Here is a 22324-nt window from a genome sequence, read left to right on the forward strand (position 1 = left end):
ACTGTTAGTGTAATGTATTGTAATCCCACCTGGCAATACAGCAAAGACCCTTTACAGGGGATTTAGTGCTTCGTGTATAGCCTGGAAAAACGTCCTGCTTCGTAATGCTCGCAGATTGTAACAGACCGTCAGAGGTGTTTTCATATTTTAATTTGCTTTTTGTCTGCAATGAGACTTTGGTGTCTTCAGCTTTGGCTATTTCCTTTCTCGAATACCCTTCTTTTCATCATGGGAGTCCATAGCCGTCTTGTATTGACGACGTGCCTCCTCGAAATCTCAATCAACCACAAAGGCCCTCTCAGATCCACCAGTAGCAAGATGCTCAAAGTCGAGCGATTCCAAACTCAGCGCATCCACTTCATCGACAAGCTTCTGCCAGATCTTCTCTGAATTCTCTACTGTTACTGTTCCTTCAGTCCACTTGTATTGTAGGTCCTCCTCTGTAACTACGAAGCTGTCGCCTTCGTCGTCTTCGAGTAAGCCGTGTGGCCTTTCGGGCACCAGGCTGTTGTTCAATATGCGGTTAAGCGGCAACATGTTAGCTGCGAGCCAATATGCGCGATGGAAGCGTTTCTCCGAAGCCTTCATGTCGGGATGCCATTTTTGCTTGACAGTGAGGCAGCCATGATCTGAGCATAAGTCGAACCATTCCGGAATACTGGGCGTGATAGTGGTCCAATGGATCTCGTTATGCTCATGGGCATACAATCCATATACACCGATACTGGTAGTCGATACTGGTGACATGCCCCACTCGAACGGATTTGCTGCATTATGTAGGACCAGAATAGACAGTCTATCACCATCCTTGATGAAACCCTTAGTTGTATGAGCGTGCCACTTATGCTCATCCGAATCGTAGATGTTTTTCTGGAAGTGGTTTTCTAAGAAGCACTCAGCAAAATCAAAGTCTCTTTCGGCTTGCAGTTGGTAGAGCTTGACTGGCCATCTGTACTCATCGTAGTTACGAGTGATGTGTTGAGGTATAGTCTCAAGGTCGATAATGTCGAGGGATGACGGCGAAAGTGGCGTGGGTGTATGTGGTGGATGCTGAGACGGATACAGAGGGAGTTGTGCATCAAATACGCCCGCAGAATGCGGGTGATGAGATGATGGGATTGATGTGTGATACTGCTCCTGCCCGATCCAGTCCATGCTGTAGGACAGAGGCTCTTGGGGGGTCGAGTGATAATTATTACATCGCCGGAAGTGTTACTCTGCTGCTGTTGACCGTACGACGGATGCAGAGAGCGATGATGCGGAGCTGGGGTAGGCGTGACCAGATCATCGAGGATCCCGACTTTACGTTTACGACGGGTGGTTGATGCAAGTTCAGGGATTGGAGCATACTGCGGCGCTGAATTTTGGGATGATATCGTCTTCCTCCTCGCTGCTTCGCCCTTTCGCCTGTATTCGTCCTGCTTCTTCTTTGTTGCTGCATCGACCTTTGAATTGTGGGATGCCAGGTTGTGAGTTGGCCACTGCTGAATAGAGGGCGCTTTAAGAGTCGGCTTCAGGTAAGTGATCTGTTGTTGGGGTGAAGAGTGTAACAGGTTCGCGGATGGATGTAGGTGGGGAGGTTGGATATTGTGCTGGCGTGGTGAGGCACTTTGGAAATCGGGTCGTCCTGTGAGTCGATCATGTGCTGGTGTGTATATGCCATACGGGGACGTGTAGTTTGCCTGGGTCTCCGGTAGCGGAGAGTGATCTGGAGGACTTCGCATAGACAGTGAGGTATTCCATTGGCCATGGTATTGGGGGAAATCGTTTTGGTGGTGAAAAGGCGGAGTAGGCGGTCGCTCCCCGTCCGTCCAACGCGGCATGGGCACGTTGTATCTATGCTGCGGCCGGTGGATGGTTTCCGAATCAAGAGAAAGGGGAGTTGGGATGGAACCACTGGCGGAAGTCTTGTATTGCAAGTGGTTGCCAAAGGCAGCGCCAATGAGGTTCTTGCGCATGGTAGTAGTGTTATACAGGTCATCCAAAGCCATATCCCGAGGCCAGCCAGCAGGCGCGCCGTATTGAGAAGGGTCCATCGGAGGTACTTGCAGCAGGTCGAGTCGAGTGGCTCATATTTGATGATGGAAGAGGCGAGCGAGGGTTGCTGACTATTTATACTGCTGTTGCTCGTGGTGACCGACGCGTGGAAGGCGCCAACGATGAGTGATAGAAGGTGCGCTACCCAACAACAGACTATAGCACACCGACAAAAGAAGTCACGACGTGTCTCCTGCCTTCACCCAATGATTGCGTGTAGGAACCGGTCAATCGCCACGTTGTGACTGTATTGTCGCTGCCTGGCTGTCCTGATGTTGACGTAATAAGACAAATTGGGAGATTGCAATGGCAAACGCAACTGTGATCGCGAAGGATAGAATCGAGACTTTTGAAGAGAGGCAGTGTAACATAGAAAGCTTATATATAGACGTTGCAGATGAGAATGGGTTTAGGTGAACACATCGGGAACGCCTAATGCAAGCTGAATATGCAGACATTCACAACACTTGTCTTTTGACAGCCACTTACATACATGTCTCTACAAGAGCGCCAGACTGGCCCGAAGCAGCTGATCTGGGCGAATCACTAGACGGCTCGATATGTGCCAAGCCTGCAGGCAAAAGCAAGATCCATGGTTTGTTGTGGAACTCAGGGCAAACTGAATGAAAAATGCATACACGAAGGTAGTCTTACCCAGTATCTCGCTGATGAGTCGTATGAAGGATCCCTAATACATCCATCTCTTTCCTGTGCTTGTTTATTCAAGCTTGCACTTCAACGCCGGAAGGTCAGACATAAAAGCTTGAAACAGAGACCGAAGCGAGACATGCTGTGTCGCGCGCGATCCGTGAGAGGGATTGCAAGACTAAACAACACGCTTGACCTGTTTATCATGTTAGTTGAGCACTTGGAGGTGGTAGACTGGAATGCGCAGGCGCTGGTTACCTCAAAGAAACGTTTCAGCCACCACACTTGGAAGAAACCCTGGCCAACCAGTACCATGAGCTGGAAGATGCTCCACCACTTGATGCGCGCATTGGTGCTCTCGGCAGTGTTCCTGTGTACGCGCTCGCGCACGATGATGTAGCCCTGCTCGTCCTTGACTTGCGCGACGAGTTCCGACATGGTTCGCACTATGTTCTGTCAGCATGGTCCTCTCAAGCCGACCTAAGGTGTGTCCTCACCCTCTTTCTCCAAAGGATCTTGTGGCGCCTCGGATTCGGGAACGTAGACAATGCCGTGCACATTGAATGAGACCTCTTTTGTGTTCGCGCCCCAGTGCTCGTTGTTGAAGCAGTACGTGTATTTGCCATCCTCTTTCGCATCGAAGGAGTGGTCGCCAGAGGATACGCCGCGTTCGTGGACCTGGTAACTTCGAGAGGGCGTCTCGATCTGTGCATAGCAAGTCAGCTATGCGACTTAGAGGTGATGATTGAGATACAATTGACGCACCCAGAAGTCGATTTCAAGGTTTCCACTGCCTCCAAACTCCCGGTCGCCGACTTGGAAGGTGACCGTCATCTTGTCATCTTTGTGGAGAGATTCGTGGAAGCATTCGCGCTGATGAGCCTTCATTTGGATGTTGTGCGCTGTCGCAAATGACAGCAGGCTGCTTGCCGCAGCAAGAATGGCAAAGGACGGGAACAGCATGGTGGAGGTGGGGTGATGCTGCTCTGGTTGTGTGTTCGAATCGTATGTTTCGTGGAGCGCCAAGCTGCATACACGGAGATGCCAGCTTGCCCGCAATGCAAGGGCCAGAACGCTATAGTATAGCTTAGTCAGCCAGCGCTCCATCTCAACTTCCTCCGAACAGCGTCTTTCTCGTTCATACACCCACGATGATGTCGTCGACCGATACGACACATGCCCCATCTAGTAACAACTGGATAAGATGTTAGGTCTGTTTCTATGACACCGACCGCAGAGGCTGCAGTCTTAGGACTAGCCGTGCAATACACTGCCTCTGCATGCGCTGACATCCGCTGCCATCAAAGGCCTTCCACCATCACGACTGTGTGCTATGTAGGATGTGATAATGGTATCTGAGGACTTTGAAGGTTCTCTTATAAGCCCTCCAACCAAAAGTTTAGTTCAAAGGGTCTTCTCGTCCGCCAGACGTGGCGGAAGGTAACGCCAATGCAGCTTTCATATCTCCTAATTCTGCCGCTGTCACTGTTTTCATTTTATGCGACCCATCGTTAGATTTTACGTCAATCCCTCTAGAAAAACACCCTTCCTCTGTCGTCGTTTGTTGCAAGTTTTAGAACAGAGTCTGCAGACCCTGAATAGGTCTGCTCGCCAAGCCAACCGCCAGGCCGCACGCTCACATATGTTTCCCGCAACACCAGCGCTTCTGTCTCGCACAGTCAAATGAAGCTCATCGCAGTGTGATCGCGATCTATTGCTTGTCTTCGAACTTCACTTTTCGATCTTTGTCAACCGTAGATTACAACGTCCGCCATACTACACGCCAACAGTCGCCATTCAGACACAACGCCTGCACATCCAAGCCGTCACGATGGCCGATGCGAACGGCGTTCCTCGCAGGGTCTCCATGGCCTATATTTTAGGTTTCAGCAACAAGCCGTACAAGGAAGTAAGGTTGCCTATACCTCCCCCTCCGCCGCAAGCTAGAAAGCCCAGTCAGCCGGTCAGCATAGTGGGCACTTTCATCAGACACTACGGAGAGTTTAGTCAAACTAACTATTGCCAGATTCCTACTCCCGGTCATATCATGGAGTGGACCGCTAGCGACGGGCGTAAAGGCAAACTTACAGGCGCAGGCAAGCCGCGACTCACTGCAGCCAGTCTTGCGAAGGTGCCATCCGACAAGCGGTCGACAAAGGAAGCGCTTAGTGTAAAGAGTACGTCGAAGAAAGCAACTGCGACCAAACCTGCTGTCGATGGAGGTGACGGGTGGGTTACCAACACCGATTGGGCCAAAACTTCTGTCAAGGATGGAAACAAGGATTCAGACTCAAAGAAAGGAAATGAGGGACCCTTGGATAACACAGGCAACGAGAGCAATGATCCGCTCGCGAATTCTTGGGGAAACGCCGGAAATGCTGCGGGTGGCGATGACAAGACAGACGAGAAGAAGGATGAGACTACATCAGCTTGGGACACTCCGACCAACGCCCAAACCGGTCCGGAAGCGCACGACAATCCCGTTCGGGGAAGCGAGGGAGACAAGAAAGACGAGAACAAAAATGCTTGGACAAAGGAACAAGATGAGAAACTGATGCATATGAAAGCTGAAAACGTAAACGTGGCCTGGAATAAGATCAGTCAGGAATTCGGGAAAACTGAAGAAGATTGCAGAAAGCGCTTCAAGGCAATCAAGCCTAATGCAGCCAAACAAGGGGGCGAAGGTAAGAAGGGGAAGGAGAAAAGGCAGAATCATGATCAGAACCAGAGCAAAGGAGGTAACAAGAAGGATGCGAAGAACAATGGCAACAAAGAGGAAGAGAAGAAAGATGAGACATCATGGGTTGCTGAAGCTTGGGATATGCCGGGAGGAAATGGTGATGTCTTTCCTGGTTTATTTGGTGGAGACACGGACAACAACAAAGACGACTCTGGCAACAAGGACACTTCGTGGGATGACCTTAAAGAAGGTACTACAGGGGCCGGTACTAGTGAATGGGACACGAAGGGTGGATGGGGCTCTGGTAACATGACAGGTGGTCGAGACGGTGCTGATGCTGCTGCTGTGAAATGGGATTCCAACAGTGGAGGAAACTGGAATACAGCCTCGAACAACGATCAGGACAAGAAAAAAGACGGTGCTAGCATAGCAGATCCATGGAATCCGACTGCTCCAGTACAGAACTCTCCGAAGCAAACTCCTTCACAAACTGGCTCTCAACACAAAGCCAGCAGCAACAACAACGCCCAGCCCATCACCACCCGTCCCCTCGAACTCGAAGTCAAACCCGACGACACCTTCTCTGCAGATGACTTACGTCTCGTGGCTCGAATCCTACAACAGGATTGCTCTATGGTCTGGAATAGGGTTAGCTGGCGCTTCAGGGACAAGACCGGTAGGACACTGCATCCTGATGAATTCGAGAAGAAGATTACGGGACGTCTCGAAGGCAAGGATTGCGAGAAGAGTAAGCGGAGGTAGGACCACCAGGCAGTGAGGACGGTAGAATGCGACTGTTATGTTGCAGCGATGACAAGATGGGTGCTCTCGTCGCTGGTCGTTTGTAAGGTGCTTGCCTGCATTTTCTCGACTCTTCTATGTTACACTGATCCTATTTATGCCAACCTCTGCTCATGTTCGAGGTAAGGAGCGTGTCTTTGAAGGGTCTTCAGGTAAAGAGAATCCCATCATATCCTAAACGTCTTTCTCATGTAGTGGTCGTGTGTATACTTCTCCGATTCTACGTCTGCTTTGTGTGCATCTGCGCGAGAGCACTATTTGCATGTAAAACCTACCACAAGCCCGCGCAGCCATCTGACACACTGTCGAGCCGCTGGTCAGGGCTCTGAAAGTTCTCAAGAACGTCACTTCAGCCGATAAGATGATCTCCTCGTCTTTGCACCCTCCGCAAAGATCTTACAATTGATGAAAATATGATATGTTCGCCATCGTACTGTGGTTCTGAGCTTCTATAGGATTATGAGGCGACCGCTTCGTCCTTGAGGGCTCCCGGGCCCGATCTCCCTGCTTACATACTGTTGCTCATGGTGATGAAGTGACATTGCTGCAAGAATAAACGGACAGCTACGTGACCAGGTCTCGAAAGTCAGCTGGGGATGTCCCGACATAGTTGAAATAATGACTTAGGCAAAAGAAGGAGTTCGATGTATACTGGGTTACATCCATATTCCTGGGTATCCTTATGATCATACCACAGCTTTGAGCAGTGCCTACGCAATAGCGCTGTCCCTCCGAAGACACACCAGCTTGAATTCCTTCTCTAGCCCAGGCATGTTCAAGCGGTCAACACCCCAGCCACATGCCTGGCTCTCACAATGCAACACCAACGAGCTTAGATGACCAAAGACCTTCCCACAGCCTTCTTCACGGCACACGAACGGGTGTATGATACCAGCAATTGACCAATGCTGTACCTCGTCGATGTCAACGCGGCCAGTCCGAATAGATGCGTGCATGTCGAGATCCATATAAAGTGGTGAGTACCACCACTTGCCAAGACAGCGCATGAGAAGCGCCGGTTCAGAAAATTTCGGGCACTTGCCTGACTCCAGATGGTTGATGAGACTGGAGTAGGTGCGCATCGGTGCGTCGCAGCCCCAACAACCGATACTGGTGGAGCTGTGTTTTGTCATGTGCTAGCGTGTTGTTAGCATGGCAGTCGCGAGCCAGTAGCGTGGCAAACCACTTACGATGTGGTAGTTGCCCTCGTGGTGCGTATGATAGCCACAATCATTGCAGAGAAAGCAGCGCTCGAGATGAAGAGCCAGTTGGGCCTTCCCAGCATGGTGCTCGCCACATTGAGGGCAGGCTAGTGCGAAAGAACAGCTCTCGTAGTGTTGATTGAGTTTGGTCAGGCTCGGAAGTACGCGCTTGCAGCCTTCGCACTGGAAGTGATCGCGTTTGAGGTGCTGTGTGAGAGCGGCCTGATCCGGGCCATCGAAGTCACAGCCTGGTTGTAAGCAATGCCTATGCTCTTACCTTGGTCAGCTATGTCTGTATGACACAGTGGGCTGAAGTAAAACTTCACTAAACATTCGAACAAAGCATGCGAATGGGCTCAAGCAATGAAGAAAACACTTTGTGTACCTACTGTTCGTCTGTTGCCAATGCTCATCGCGCTCATCCTGGTTGCGGAAGCGGCGCTGGCATGTTCCGCACCATGTATGCTTCGGAGCGGTCTGAAGGTGGCGCTCCATCTCTTGGCGGGTTCTGAAACCAAGTAGACAGGTGAGACACACGAACTCATGTCCAACACTGTAGTTGTTCTCGAAGTGGTTTTTGAGACCCCAATCGTCTTTGAAGGCGGAAAGACAGAGGTTGCAGTGAATCTCGTGATTCCACGCATGGTCAACATGGTTCTTGAGACCATTGCGGTCCACAAACACGCGTTTGCAAAGATTGCAGTAGTTTTCGTGACCATTGTTCTGCTTGATATGACTGAGCAATGCGGCCTTGTTGAGGAACTTTCGCGAGCAGACACCACACCAATTCTCGTGCGGATCGTATGCCTTCTCGCTGTCATTGTCTGTTGAGCCTGATATGGCCCTGTCTCGCTCTCGGTGAGCCAGTGGGTGGTTGAGAATAGCTCTAGTGCGGTCCTTCACAACTCGCGGAGGGCGAACTGGTGGTGCCGGTTGCATTGCTGAAGGGCCACGCTTCTTCACCTCTTGCCATGGTATGGAGTCATCGGCGACCTGGTTGAGGAACGGATTCTGAGCAGGATCCGCAGCAGCACTAGGCACTTGAGTTGCACTACCATCTGTGCTAGCGAACATTGCATAACGGTTGTGGCCGGGCGCAGTCATGGCGAACACAGTTCGCCGCAGCGAGGTCGAGAATGGGATCGGTGTCGGCGATGTGGTTGTTGGTCGGATCAGCTTGTTGTGTGGATAGAAGTGGTTGTATTATCGCCGCTAGTACGCATGTCCGATGACAAACAGCCAGGCAGCAAGCACCCTTTCACGTGACGTTGTGCAACAAACGGATGGGAGCATCGAGGTGCATGTCAGCGCGTATGCGTGGATGCGAGAGCAAAATCAGAACCGGAATGCTTCGACCAAAAAGTTAGGAACCGAGGTGCATACATGCATGCCGTTGAGAAAGCGAGGGAAACAACGAGGATGTGAGCAAGATAATGGTGAAGGTGAAGGAGAAAGCCTGGTCTTCGAGTGCCCCGCGCGGAACCGAGACGGTGTTGAACATTCTAACGCTGATTTGGTGAGTAAGGATGCTGCTTCATGGGATCGACTTCTCAGAATTCCAATGTAAAGGTCACGCGTCGTCGCGATGGAAGGCGTTAGCCTGGTGAAAGTGCATTGTGAGCTTATTGAGCGACGTGAGCTGTATTTTCAACATCGAATTTTAAAACGAGACCACTTCAAGACGATCCGGCATTAGCAGGACAGATGACAGAAGTTATCAGGAGGTCGAAAATGCTAGATGTTGATCCAATGACGTAACTTGATGTTAGCGTGTCACGTTCTCCACGCGCTCGCTTCCCGGAGGTTCGTCGCGACGCGTCTTCCACAACCACTGGCGTTGACTACCTACACCATCGACGCCATCCTTAAGAAGAAACACCTCCTGCAAAGGATTCGTAATACCCTCGTAGTGCGAGTCGTCACATCCCGCAGCCAGCCAGGGTCCCGTTTTCGACAGCGCGCCAGCCCATGGCTCGAACAGGACCCGCGCAGATCACATCAGACACTTAGGCAACTCGACACTCTAATCTCAAGAAGCAGTGGCTCGATTGCTCCTTTCATATGTCACAAAGAACCGTTTTTACAAGAGTCAAATTACCGATCAGCTCAACCACAACAAGAGGTTTGCTTTGCAGGTTGACGATCTCGGGTCGTTGCGGTTTGTACGTCGCGATGAACTCAGAAAAAACGGCTTATGTGACAGAAAGTCTCATACCTAATGTTGGCCCAAAGATCATTCAGTTGGTCGGCTTTTCCCGAAAACCCCATTGTACCCTTATTTCTTCTAAGATTTCTTGAACCATACTTTCCATCAACGTCATTACAGGAAATCGTACTTACATTACCCATACAGGCGACTATATAATTCATGATTCACACTAACCAACAGATGGCTCGTGGGTACGATCTATCTGAATTCCCTTCCTTGCTTTTGATACCTTTCTTCACCAACAACCTGGTGAAGGTTACCTGATGAAAGCTATTGGGTATCGCTTTCATGTGCCAGAGATCATGTCACGCGTTGCGGAACGAGAGTCATCTGCGCCACAAACCAAGTTTCCCTCCCATACAAATAGGAACAGTTCATACTCTTCGTTGATCTCTCGCTCTTTCCACGACCGTTTACTCCTTGTTTCAGATTGGTACCCTCTCGTACACAGAAGAATTCTCCGGTTCAAACGCAGGTACTTTAAAGTGAAACTGCTCAACTGCACCTGCATAGCACACAGATATATCATACCATCCTTGCAATCCTTACGAAACACTTATCATAATAGCAAGACGCCCAACGCATAAGATGTCTCACATTAGAAAGTGGAGAATTACGGAATCTCACAAGTCTACCTCTCATGAGGCTCGTACTTTCTATGACTCAGGAAGATACAACAAGCGCATGCAGAATTCTAGAGTTCGTCAACCCCAAGAACTCACTCCCGAACAGCTCAGTCAAGCGCAAGCGCTTGCAAACATCAATTTGATGAATTATCAACATCCGGACGATGATTTGATTGAAAACATGCGCGAGGAGCATACCTTTCTTTCGAGCCAAGCAGCACAGCACTCTGCACCATCTAAATCGCCCAAATCTTCGACGTTATTGTCTTCGCAGCTTGACGAGTCCGCTGGCGACTTATTCATAGCACAGCCCGGCCCATCGAACACACGTCCCATCATCCCACAATCTTCTCAAAGTTTGCAACCTCTGCCAGACTGCGAGGAGTGGGAACACCTCGCAAAGCAGGACATTATTCGCAAAGGATTAAGTTTGGACAAGGTCTGGGACCGCAAGACGTGGAGGCAGAAAGCCAGCAACTTCCAGAGACTGAAACTGCTAAAAGACGACGGGTACGACATTGCACCTCTATTGGACACGAAGGGCAAGAAGATATCCGCTGACACGATCATAACCGCCCTAATAGATCACATCAAGATACGAAAGATGGATAAAGTCAACCTTGAATTTGACGTGGTCGCTCAAGCCACTCCATTGTCCTCAGCTACTGATAAAGAAGCATCGGAATCAGCTCAAGGGGACAGCCTTGGTAACCATGTGACTGCTACTATCGCGAACAGAGAACGCAGGATGTCTGAAGAAAGATCTAAGATAGCTCTAGAGGCTCTGCTATCCAGGGTAGTACCACAAGAGGTTCCAGAAGTTGAGCGTATGAAGATGGAGCGATGGCTGTGGGTCACGGCGCCGCTCATAAGCACAAAGCGTAAACACTCTCATGATGATGACTACCAGCCTGAATGGTCCGAGCTGAGCCCACAGAAGGCACTTCACAACTCCTATAACGAAACAAAGGCCAGGGATCTTACCGAACGACCATGCATATGCTGCAGTCATGATAAACTCATGCGGGTGATGACACCGGAAGAAGTTAGGGGGGCCTTTGAAGAGCAAGCTTTCGACATAGTAAAGCGGCGAATATGTCGTGACATCTTTCGAGACTCTAGAGCGGCGAGAAGGCTCCGTCGGTTCCAAGCGTCAGCCTCATCCAGCCAATATTCTGCACCACTGGAAACTTCTCGCATTGTTCTTCAACCGCCGGCGTTTCCCGCTATTTCACGGTCTGACCTCGACAGATGCATCAGCATCAACGGCATGCACCTAATCATGAAAGAGCTCAAGTACCTTGCATATGGCTGCAACGAGGATAGTAGCATGTACTTCAAAGACCCGGAGGAGGCTGAAGATGGAGAGAGCGAAAGACTGATATTAGCAGGCGAAACTGGAGAGGAAAGCTTCCGGTATCACATCCGTCTTTATACCACTCCAAAGCTTCAGATGATCGTCGAAGGAGAGACAATGGCACTGATTGGTCTGGTGAAGCACCTTCGTAAGAGCGAACTCAAACACTGTCGCAATTGGCAATACAACGTGGATCAGATGGAGGTGATTGCGTTGGAAAGTGTACCCTGGTATTTGAGCGATGCAACCCGATCCATCTTGAAGGATCTGGAAAGGCTCTTAGATGCGGATCAGAATTCTGGAAGTGTAGAGGTTCGTCTTGGATCCCTGAGCAACCCGGAGAAGGCCAGGTCGGATTAAACAACGCGCTTGTTGATTCGGGCAGACCTAGATCATGAACTTTGTGGTGCTTACGCTCATCGCTGTGTATACCTTCAGGGCGAATGGGGCATTATGGGTCAGGACAGAGTGAAGTGAATCCCTATTCTGAAGTTTCGAAGTAGTTGTTACTATTTGCAGTATCCGCCTTCTCTTTAAGCAGTACGTCCTAGCAATATGTTGGTGAGTGAGAATTGTGATCCGTGCTTACAAGTTTAACTTTGCAACCAACATTATCTTACCTTCACTTGGTGCGGCTTTGATAATCTCTCTCACTGCCTGTCGAGTCATCTCGACAGTTTATTTCGAGTCCGTACCGTTACTCCGTCACTCTATCATTAAAAGCTCTATTCTCCACCGCGACCCCAGATATCGGCCAAGAGCTACGTCTAGCATGCTAGCACGCACTCGCAAACCTCGCATTAACGAAAAGGATGAGAGCGCTCTCAGTCTCTCAGAGGACGACTTCCGTCGTCACTGGGTCTCTGCCGACGGACTAAGTCTACGCAATGCTCATCCGAAAGTCGCCTTCAATCGAAAGAACAACGGCTTTGATCATCTCAAGCTCACAGAAATGCCGTTGATCAGCACTAAGGCTATTGATGCGCCAAACTTTGCCGACTTCAATCCAGAGGAAGAGACGAAATATCTGAGCATGGTTCGCGACAAGCTCAGCCTGACCAAAGATTACATCCTTAAGGAGCAGGAGCTATCGCTCGATCCTGATCGTATTGGTATGCGGCACAAGACAACGCCAAAACTTCTCGCCGTACCACCCATCATGATTGACATACACGCACAACAGATGGTTCGGCTCCTCATTGAATTAGAAGCAGAGCTTCGAAGATTGAATGCCGACACTCCGGAGGATGAATTCGATGCCGTACTAGATCAGCCAATGAGAGACTATCTGGAGCTCTGGGCCGGGTTGCAGGCAAGCCTTGTGTGGCAGCTTCCTGGTGAGGACGACGCAGATAAGATGAACAAGGCGGATAGGATCATGGACGAGGTGTTTGAAAAGCTAGTGGAGCCGTAGTTTAGGGTGGGAGGGACAAAAGAGAAAGTGGAAAGGCAACCGAGGAGAGAACGAGAGTAGTCATATAGACCCTAAAATAAGCTACACATAGTACACATAGTACACAGATAGTCCAGAAGCCGTCTTCGGTGTTCAAGCGTGTTAGTGTCGCTTCCAAGGTGTCAGTCCGTTTGGAACAGTGGTGCTTCAGCGAATAAAAACGACCTCATAGCATATCTAACAAAGACTCATCCAACTTGACATTTGCTCACAATGAACCACTGTACACGTACTAGAAGAACATACTGTCGTGATTGAACCAGCCATCGAATGCGTCCATTCCAAACTGGAAATGCTGTTGTTCTAGACAAAGAAGTCTTGACAACTCTCTGATACTCAGGCCGGTACCGACACAACGTGCATGAGGACCCTCGCTGTCCCGCCCAATTGGATTAGTATTACGAGCAGACTAATGTGCATGACGCCAATGTGTGCCCAGTCAGGGAGACGATAGAATGTGACCTCTGCGCGAAGGCTCCCAGCCCTGAGAACAAGCGGTTCCGCAGCAAGTCTTACCGCATTGGACATTAGACTAGCAAATATATCCGTCAATTTAGGCCCTATATGCCCCCATTGGGTTCATTGCCGACAGAGTTACTGACGAAGAGCAGCGTGCTTCGTCTCGGGTCAAGGCGGACGACGAAATAGCGGTTTGTGAGCGCGTATTGTTCGACAAGCTCCTGGCACCGGACTATCCAGGCAGAACTGGTGACCGTGAGTTGGGTGCCGAGCACAAGCGTCGCGCTGAAAGTAGGAGGCTGCGGTGGGATTTGAATATCCCTGACGACGACGAATTCGGTCTTGATGATGAGTGGTACGGAAGCCGACGTCCTTCAATCGAGGCGAGTTCAGGAGTTTGGGAGGATGGTTTGTTGGTGATTCAATGATCATGCACCAGAGAGGCTAGTCTGCGTTGATTAGCATTACTGCGAGTTCGATACGATACGTTTACAGAAGTCGTGGTTTCGAAGGCGCAGCTGAGTGGTGCTGTTGCATGCGACGATCGTAACAGACGCGTCGTAGAGTTCTGCCGAGAACTATGACGCCATCGCTGCAACGCGCCTAACTCACTTCAGCTATCCTTCCTCGTTCGCACCATCTCTCCTACTCGAAGATGAAGGGGTCATAGCTGCACTACAATTCTGTCTTTATCCCGCGTTGTGTCCATTAGGCACCACATTTCCTCTTGGCCTTGGTATCGAATTGATGATTTATCATCTAGCCTCGCAGTGCCTCACTCTCAAGGCGCTTGGTGGACTACGTAGGATAATCTGTTCTACAACATTGTCTTGATGTGTCCTACCCCAGATCTGGTACAGTCTAAAATGGAGCGTGGACCATATGTCATCGACGGCGAGTTGCAGCACGGAGGCTAAATTCTCGCATTTTTTATCGTACGTAACGCACCTCATCCATACCTAACCTCACCAGCACCCTCCCTAAACCAATCGTCGCTCCCTAGACCTTCTTGTGCAGTGGCGTAGTTGATGATTGTGCTCTTCGAGGTCGTATACGCATTATAAGCGTCGATGCCGTTTTCACTGCCCACTCCTGAGCTCTTGATGCCACCCCACGGTGAGCTTGGATCGTTACGGTGATGCGTGTTGACCCAACAGATACCACTCTCAATATTCTCTGACACTCGGAAAGCTTGAGAAAGATCTTGTGTCCAGATAGCTGCGCCTAGTCCAAACTCGCTATCGTTTGCTAGATCCAGCGCCTCCTCTTCAGTATCGAAGCCCACAACAACGATGACAGGGCCGAAAGCCTCTTCCTTCCATATGCGTGTGTCAACAATCTTCTTCGAAACGCTATCCACCAATATCGTTGGCGGGTAGAAGTAGCCTTTCGAGAAGTCGGTGTCGTCCAGCGAAGACTTGCTGTTCATCCTTTGACCACCAGTTACGACCGTCACACCTGCGTCTTTTGCATCGTTGACTAGCGTCTCAACGTTACCGAGCTGCTTTGCGGATATGAGAGGACCCATCATGGACTCCACATTCTTTGGTGAGCCCATCCGCCTTTCAATGCTTTGCACCTTGGCCTTCAGCTTTTCTACTACCTGATCGAGAATCTTGTTCTGCACAATAATGCGCGTCGCTGCCACACATGTCTGACCGCTGGCAATAAAGCTAGCGAAGACGATGCCATTCACTGCGAGATCAACATGTGCTTGTTCAAAGACAATGAGAGGAGCCTTGCCACCAAGCTCGGCGGTGTAATGTGCGAGATTACGTCCTGCGATGGCGCCAATGGCGCGCCCAGCCGGTGTACCGCCAGTTACATCCACCTTCTTGATGAGCGAATGTTCTACGAGCGCTTTTCCAGTTGTCATACCGTCGCCTGGCAACACATTGAACACGCCGTCGGGTAGGCCGGCTTCCTTCATGAGTTTGCCAAGCTCGATGCTGGTGAGTGGCGTGAGTTCACTGGGTTTCAGCACAATCGAGTTACCAGCGGCTAAGGCAGGTGCAATTTTCTTGACAGCAATCAACATGGGGTGGTTGAACGGTGTAATTTGCGCAACAACACCGAGTGGCTTACGATCGATCCAATTGTGCAATTTACCGACGGTAGGCAAGACTGAGCGCTCCTCGGTTCGTATCAAGGCGGCATAGTATTTGAACCACTTCGTAAGAGTAGGGACCTGCGCATTCATCTCGCGGATGGCGCGTCCCGTTTGCCGCACTTCCAGCTCGATAAGTCGCGGGAGGCTTTTCGTAAGGAGTTCGGCGATACGATCCAACGTGTCCGCACGAACATGGCGGGGCGCTTTCGACCAGACGCCAGATTTGAAGACCTTATGTGCAGTCTTAACAACACTGTCTACGTCGCCAGCGGATGCCGCATGGCATTGTGCAAACACTTCTCCAGTCGCAGGGTCTTCAATCGCGAGTCTACGATGCTGTTAATAATTGTGGTGGGTCACAAATGAGGGGCTCCGCTAACTGACTGCTCCGCTCCACCTTCCGCCTCTTTCCCTTCTGCCCACATCTTGTATACGTTGTCCATGATAGCAATGTTATACGTCGTAACGGTCAATCGTGTGACACAAAAGCAAACAGAGGATGGGGACTTTAGATGAGAGAATCGGTGGTTGCGGAGTTGGCCGATAAAGAGTGGATCGCGATAAGTTAGCGGCCGCTTACCTGGCCAGAGACCACCTCGCGTCTTGACGTCCAGATCACCTTCCAAATTCATGGCATGCCGATCCTCGTGTCGAGCATTATTAGTGTTCAGTGAAGGATTTCGACATCATCGATTATTACAATACAATATTTTTGGGCACATCGTTCTATCTCGTGATGCCCGCTTGTGACAACTGGCCGTAACGGCGCATGAGTAAACTTCTATAGTGGGTACAGAGCGGACTCTCATAATGAATTACCCTCATGTTAGACCAAGTACATGTCTGCCCTTCTCATTACCTCTCCCACAATCCAGATCTCTCTTAACTTCGCCCTCCGCCCCATGCGCGAGCAAAAGCTCGATTAACATGCTTCTCTCCTTGCCCTCTAACCTTGCCGCTTTGAGAGCGGACTGCAGAGGTGTTCTTCCGTTCTTCGCTTCAGAATTCACGTCGACGCCGGCTTCGATGAAGTACTTTGCAATTGCAGACGCACCGGGCGTCCTGCAAGCAAGATGGAGAGGTGTCTCTCCGCTATAGTCGGGGTTGTCGATGGAGTGGCCTAGAGCAGCAAGGTAGCGGACGGTGTCGAGCTGTCGTCCTAGGGTTGCAGCGTGCATGGCGGAGTAATATGATGATGGTGGAGGATTATTGCGGGTGATGTCTGCGCCGAAATCCATAAGGAGAGTGAGGACATCAGGCGACATCTCGTATGCTGCGCGGATGAAAAAGTATCCAAACTCTGGATGTGTAGCCATTGGGTTTGCGCCTTCCCAGATAACTCTTTCTACCTCAGAAGCCGTCGCTTCTGATGGTATGTTTGCTAGAATACGATCTACAGCAGCCCTCTGATTTGGTTCCAACTCTTTCCTCTTACCTTTCGTCACAGCGATCCTGTCTGAAGTGATCTGTTTCTGAAAGATAGAGACGTCTGAGCTAGACATCGTTGATGTATACTTCGACACTTGTTTCGACGCGTGTCTAGACGCAAGTTGTAATCGAGTGCTTGCCTTTCCCGAGAGGTCAGTACACCAGCTGTAGGACTTTTTGAGTCGTGATTCCGGTGGTACCAGGGTAGGGCTGGATGCGGCACCATCGTCAGTGTAGAACGTACCGCGCGATGGCGTCATGTCGTTCCGCGATGGCGGTATCAGAAGTCGTCTTGGAATAGTAGTCTGTTCGATTGCGGAATATGAGAGAGGCTGCGCGTCTTCAAAGGACGGAACATTAGCGAGCCATGTGCCGATCCCATCGTTTGCGCTGGCTCGGGTTGAGGTTTGTTCATTGGGGCTCTTCCTCCCGCTTCTGGGCGTCTCGCCAAGGGCGGGCTCCAGGGAGTCTGGTCGTGGAAGGGTTGTCCTCTTTGCTAGTTGTGATGATGATGGCGCGCCTTCGCGAGATATGGCTGTAATACATGAGCGAAGCAGACGAACAGCCTGTAGTAGCGAAGATAGTCTATCTCGCGCTGTTTGGTTCACGTAGATCTCGTCTGTGTCCGTCCTTTTTAGTAGCTCATCGCTCTGCGTAATGAGATCGCTGACATAGTTTTGCAGTAAGGAATCCAGGGTATCTTGTTGACAAAATCTAAGAAAAGTAAGTCCCGTGCTATGCCCAAATAACATACATCATGTACAACTTACAATGCGACGTAGTCCAGACTCAACTCAAGTACGACCTTCGATGCATCAAGATCATGCCGCAGGTTTACCAAAGGTCCGTCCTTGAGCGCACGCCAATCATCCTTTGGTTTGCTGCTACAAGAAAGCTTGAGAAAGGCTTTATGTAATCGCTCACTGGTGTCATCGCATGAATCTAGCACTCGTGATACAGCATCAACGAGGGACGCCGGTAATTCGGACCACTTGGCCGAAAAGTCGTCTTGCGCAATACCGAGCCCGGTTTTGATCACCAGCAGATCACTATTAATGGTGTTCAAGTCGTGACGCGCATCGCGGAATTTGCGTGCGAAGCTGCTGATGTCCGGAATAACCTTTTGGGCGTTAGCGTCTGGAGCTGCAAAGTCGAACATCTGGAGCGGCTCTGCTCACCTGCGCGATCGAAGTCCCTAGCGCAGCGCATCGTGCGGCGACTGTACTAGGACGCGACATTAGTTTGGGCGCGCGATAACAACGTTGATGCTAATATGCACTTTGAAGAAGACGTGGATGGCGTTGCCGGGCTGTCGTCGCTGGCGTGTTTGTTTTGGAGATGGCGGTGCCTGTCGGCGATTTTTGAAAGGTGTGCTGGGTTGGTCGAGGCTGACAAGCTTGTCACATCGTGAAGTACTGGCGTACGGCACGGATCTCAAGCTCTTGCGTGCCCACCGGTTACTTGGTGGTCCACGACGTTGGACGAGAAAGGGGTGAAGACACAAATCACGATCAATTCACGAAGGAAGTACGCAGCACATCGTTCGAGAAAGAGCTGGGTGTCGCTGGGCTTTGCATCCCCAGATCAGTGGCTAATGCAAGAGACGAATCTCAAATTGCGGGAACGTAGTATAAGATTTCCCGTCTGAAAGCCACCAACGGTTGAACTGTGGTGTGTTGCCATGGCTGGCAGAAAAGGAGACAATTGACTAATGTGGATTAGACACTGCGGGAGACCTGCAGGGGATCCCGGCTGTGGATTGCCGTGGAAATGAAGCCGACTGGGCAGTGGAACGTTAGATTGTCGCGCCTCCGAATGCGAGAACATCAATTTCGCATCGCTTTGCTTTTTTGTACATACTTTCTCTACCCACAATGATTCAATCGATGATGCCAGGTGGCAAGAAAGAGAGGTAATCGATCGGTGCGGGCTCGATGCCATCCGCTTGGCCTGTGAGCCGCACTTGATCCCCTTGCCGAACCTCGACATCTCTGAACGTTATGCGTGTCGCTGAGTGCCCGTCTAAGTAAATAGATGGCGCGTGCCCCAGTTTATCTTCGAGATCCCCTGTCCACGCTCCCACAGTACGATCGCCAAGTTTCAGTTCGTATTTTGCTTTACCCCCAATCAAATCATAATAGTTGACAGCGACGTCGTATGTTCCCGATGCGAACGTGACGTTGGCTGTCGCGATGCCCGTCGTCGAGTTTGACGTGGTGACGACAGCCGTGTAACCGGAAGCCGTCTCAAAGGGGCTTACGGCATATGTCTTGAAACCGTCAAGCATCATATCTTCCGCCTCAATCCGGTATGGATGGTTGCCAACACGCTTGGTCTCATCCGGTATTTGCGAAAGATTGTGGTAGAACTCGTTGATTGCATCGCGCCACACGATGGAATGACCAGCCTGGAAGATCTGCCTGAACAGCACGTGTTCGTATCGCTCATCGTCGATTTTACCCTTCAAGGATTCCCACTGTCCGACAAATTCTTGTGCGGTAGCAGCACCTTCATAATGCGCATCGTAGAAATGTTGAATGACAGTCTTATTAGACTTCAATCGCTGTGTATATGGTACGTGGTGGAACCAGAGCAGCAAGTTATCTGGCGTCGACTCTATATTCTCATAGATCTGGGCGACCTCCGGCGGGTATTGTCCAGCGTTACCAGTGCCATTCTTTACAGTTCTGTCCATGCCGATACTGAATGCATCGGCGCGCGTCCATTGGCCCCATCCGTTGCCATCCTGCGAGGCAGGATTGGGACCAAAGTGTGTGTACAGGATGTCTGTCAGCGTCTGGATTCCGAGGTTGCCGCTGTAGTTTTCGTACGCGGGCCACGACCTCATGGACATGTCTGTGAGAGTGTCAAGAACATCCTCATCGAAGCCAAACGTCAGTCTGATCCAGTCTTGGAGGATCGTCTCTGAGTCCACCGAGGCGTCCCAGGCTAGTCGTCCGTAAGCATACAAGTTAGACATGGCTAGATGTGAGCCCAGCCACGTCGCGTTTGATCCCACTCCAGTCACGCCTGCGTAGCCTCCCAAAGGCCGCCTGAAACGCTCGCCGGTGATGATGTCTTTGACCTTGGATGACTGGTTCTCAGACCTCATGTCAAACTCTAGTATCTCTTTCCATTGTGGTGCTAGGTAAACCAGATGACAATTCTGACCAAGGTATTCGGGTGTGATCTGGAGTTCGATGGCAGTGCTCGTTTGGCGCAGAGATCCGAACAATGGCGATGCTGGTTCGCGGACCTGGAAATCAATCTACAAAGTAGGCGTGCGTTAGTCTACGTCTTTCGTGAAGAGCGTGCCTGTGAACATACGGGCCCGAATTTAATCTGAACAACGACGTTGTCATCAAACTTTCCGTCGAGATGTTGAAAGAATTCCAGCTGAGCATTCGCCCTGTCGTTGTACCAGTTTGTTTCGTTGATGTGGTTGTCATATACAAAAGCACGGAACATAACCACGCCACCATGCGGCTTCGCTGCTCTTGCGAACATGTTGGCGCCATCCGCGAGTGTTCGATTGTACGTCAAGGGTCCCGGTTGACCCTCACTGTTGGCTTTGACGAGGTAACCTGCCATGTCCGGAACTTTGGAATAGATCTGGTTAGTGATGTTCGCCCACCATGCGTCCACACGGGGGTCTAGCGGGTCGAATGACCCTAGTGTAGCGTTTGGAGAGGCGAAGTTGAGCGATATGCCAAGTTGTACTCCTGCAGGTGTGGAAGTATCAAGTTAGTTAATGTCTGCCATGCACTTCGTGTGGTCACAACTTACCATATGGTCTCATCGCATCAGCAAGCCTACCAAGACCCTCTACGTTGCGGTCATTGAGCAACGTGGCGTTCGCGTTGACGTTATTGATGATTGCGCCATTGACGCGGATTGATGCAAGTAGGCGGGCATATTCAGCGACTCGCGTAGTGTTGTCTACCACGAAACCGTCTCGGAAAAACAGTGAGGGGCCAGCGTAACCGCGCTCGATGCTGCCATCCATGTTGTCCCATTCATTCGTCCATCGAATGGGTACCTGTGGGTTGAATACTGTGGAGCCGGACGTGACATTGTTTTGCGCGAGCTGAGAAAGATATTCGAACGCGCCGTAGAGAGCGCCACGTTCATTCTGTCCTACAATGATGACTTTGCCTGGGGTAGTCGTGCTGAGGAAAAAGCCATCGGCGTCCAGATTCTCGCATTCATCAATGTTACCGAATGCCGCCGTGAACGCGTCTTTAGTTCCGACAATGATGGCAGAGTGACTCTGGTCTGCGACCGCACTCACATTGAGTTTCTTTCCAGTGATGCCATCAACACCTTTTTGAAGCTCTTGGCCAGCAGTGAATACGGGGCTCACTCTCGTGCTGTTCAGGGCGATGATCGTGGAGGGTACTGACTGCGCTGCTGGCCCGTCTGGTATTGGCGCGTAGCGAAGCCAGCCTTTTGAGCCGTCTTCAGCGACAGCAACGCCAACAGCGCAGAGTAGTGTTGTAAGTGCTAGCTGCATGATAGACCTCACGGGTAGTAGTCAGTCATCCAACTAGACAGCGCCCTTCTCAGGGTACTTTATAGACCGCCATATTTTCTTTATGATGAATGATCAAGACGTCACTAATATGCTTACGGCAGCAATTGTCGTGATATCTCCCACCGAGAACGCGCGACGAGGTCGGATGGTCGTACCGTACTTCAGCCTAAAAGCTGGGCGAGGACACAAGACCAGTCAAGCGTGCGGAGGGCGGCTCAAGCTTTGCTGGCTGAATGTGGGGAGGAATGGCGGGGTTTGGAAGGTGATCGGCGTCAATTGGTTCAGTAAATCCGCCGAACCGAAAAACAACCGATAGTAGCGCATCTTGATCATCACGGACGCGTGGACGAGAGCGGTGCATACTCGATTCTCGTGCGAGACTATGTGTGATAATGTTGACGTTAGTGACAACGATGGCTTAGGCTTCCTAGCGAAACATAACTAAAGCTATTATGATCACACCGTACCCTAAATCCCAAACCTCAGGCCGCAGCAGCTCCGAAGGCAGCATCCATTTTCTCGGTGACGATGAGTGAGGTGATGATAACAGGTTTCTAGCAGGAAGGAACATGGCTCAGGGACGTCCAGGAACAACTCCAATGCCATTAACTATCCCCTTCGTATCCGACCATTTGCGAAAAATGAACTTAAAGGGTGCTTAGATGCTGCAAGCTGTCAATCACATCACTTACACGGCCTTTATTATCACAAACACGCCAGTACCGCAATTAGCCATGGGCCATGAAGCGTAGAAGGCGCCCGACAACTATCCAGGTTGTG

At 50.6% G+C, this 22324-nt stretch overlaps 6 protein-coding genes across 6 annotated transcripts; 3 read left to right on the forward strand and 3 right to left on the reverse strand.

The window, feature by feature from the left end:
- Positions 1-276: 276 nt before the first annotated feature.
- GT037_002503 (transmembrane emp24 domain containing protein 2 precursor) lies at positions 277-3648 on the reverse strand (the record flags this gene model as incomplete). Its single annotated transcript, XM_038927550.1, has 5 exons — positions 277-1156; positions 1237-1949; positions 2944-3131; positions 3183-3390; positions 3451-3648. 5 exons carry the CDS (start codon positions 3646-3648, stop codon positions 277-279), a joined length of 2187 nt encoding a protein of 728 aa, XP_038790842.1.
- Positions 3649-4516: 868 nt separating this feature from the next.
- GT037_002504 (uncharacterized protein) lies at positions 4517-6127 on the forward strand (the record flags this gene model as incomplete). The annotated part of the gene is made up of 1 exon (XM_038927551.1): positions 4517-6127. One exon carries the CDS (start codon positions 4517-4519, stop codon positions 6125-6127), a length of 1611 nt encoding a protein of 536 aa, XP_038790843.1.
- Positions 6128-6876: 749 nt separating this feature from the next.
- Positions 6877-8472, reverse strand: GT037_002505 (uncharacterized protein; the record flags this gene model as incomplete). Its single annotated transcript, XM_038927552.1, has 3 exons — positions 6877-7302; positions 7357-7616; positions 7758-8472. 3 exons carry the CDS (start codon positions 8470-8472, stop codon positions 6877-6879), a joined length of 1401 nt encoding a protein of 466 aa, XP_038790844.1.
- A 1693-nt stretch (positions 8473-10165) lies between these two features.
- On the forward strand, positions 10166-11920 carry GT037_002506 (uncharacterized protein; the record flags this gene model as incomplete). Its single annotated transcript, XM_038927553.1, has 1 exon — positions 10166-11920. The coding sequence occupies one exon, from the start codon at positions 10166-10168 to the stop codon at positions 11918-11920; it is 1755 nt and encodes a 584-aa protein (XP_038790845.1).
- A 412-nt stretch (positions 11921-12332) lies between these two features.
- Positions 12333-13900, forward strand: GT037_002507 (uncharacterized protein; the record flags this gene model as incomplete). Its single annotated transcript, XM_038927554.1, has 2 exons — positions 12333-12947; positions 13625-13900. 2 exons carry the CDS (start codon positions 12333-12335, stop codon positions 13898-13900), a joined length of 891 nt encoding a protein of 296 aa, XP_038790846.1.
- A 521-nt stretch (positions 13901-14421) lies between these two features.
- Positions 14422-21523, reverse strand: GT037_002508 (glycoside hydrolase family 67 protein; the record flags this gene model as incomplete). The annotated part of the gene is made up of 7 exons (XM_038927555.1): positions 14422-15910; positions 15967-15997; positions 16442-17724; positions 17781-18180; positions 19132-20278; positions 20338-20732; positions 20797-21523. 7 exons carry the CDS (start codon positions 21521-21523, stop codon positions 14422-14424), a joined length of 5472 nt encoding a protein of 1823 aa, XP_038790847.1.
- Between the last annotated feature and the right edge of the window lie 801 nt (positions 21524-22324).

The sequence above is a fragment of the Alternaria burnsii genome (assembly GCF_013036055.1).
Source record: "Alternaria burnsii strain CBS107.38 chromosome Unknown 750, whole genome shotgun sequence".
Classification (NCBI taxonomy): domain Eukaryota; kingdom Fungi; phylum Ascomycota; class Dothideomycetes; order Pleosporales; family Pleosporaceae; genus Alternaria; species Alternaria burnsii.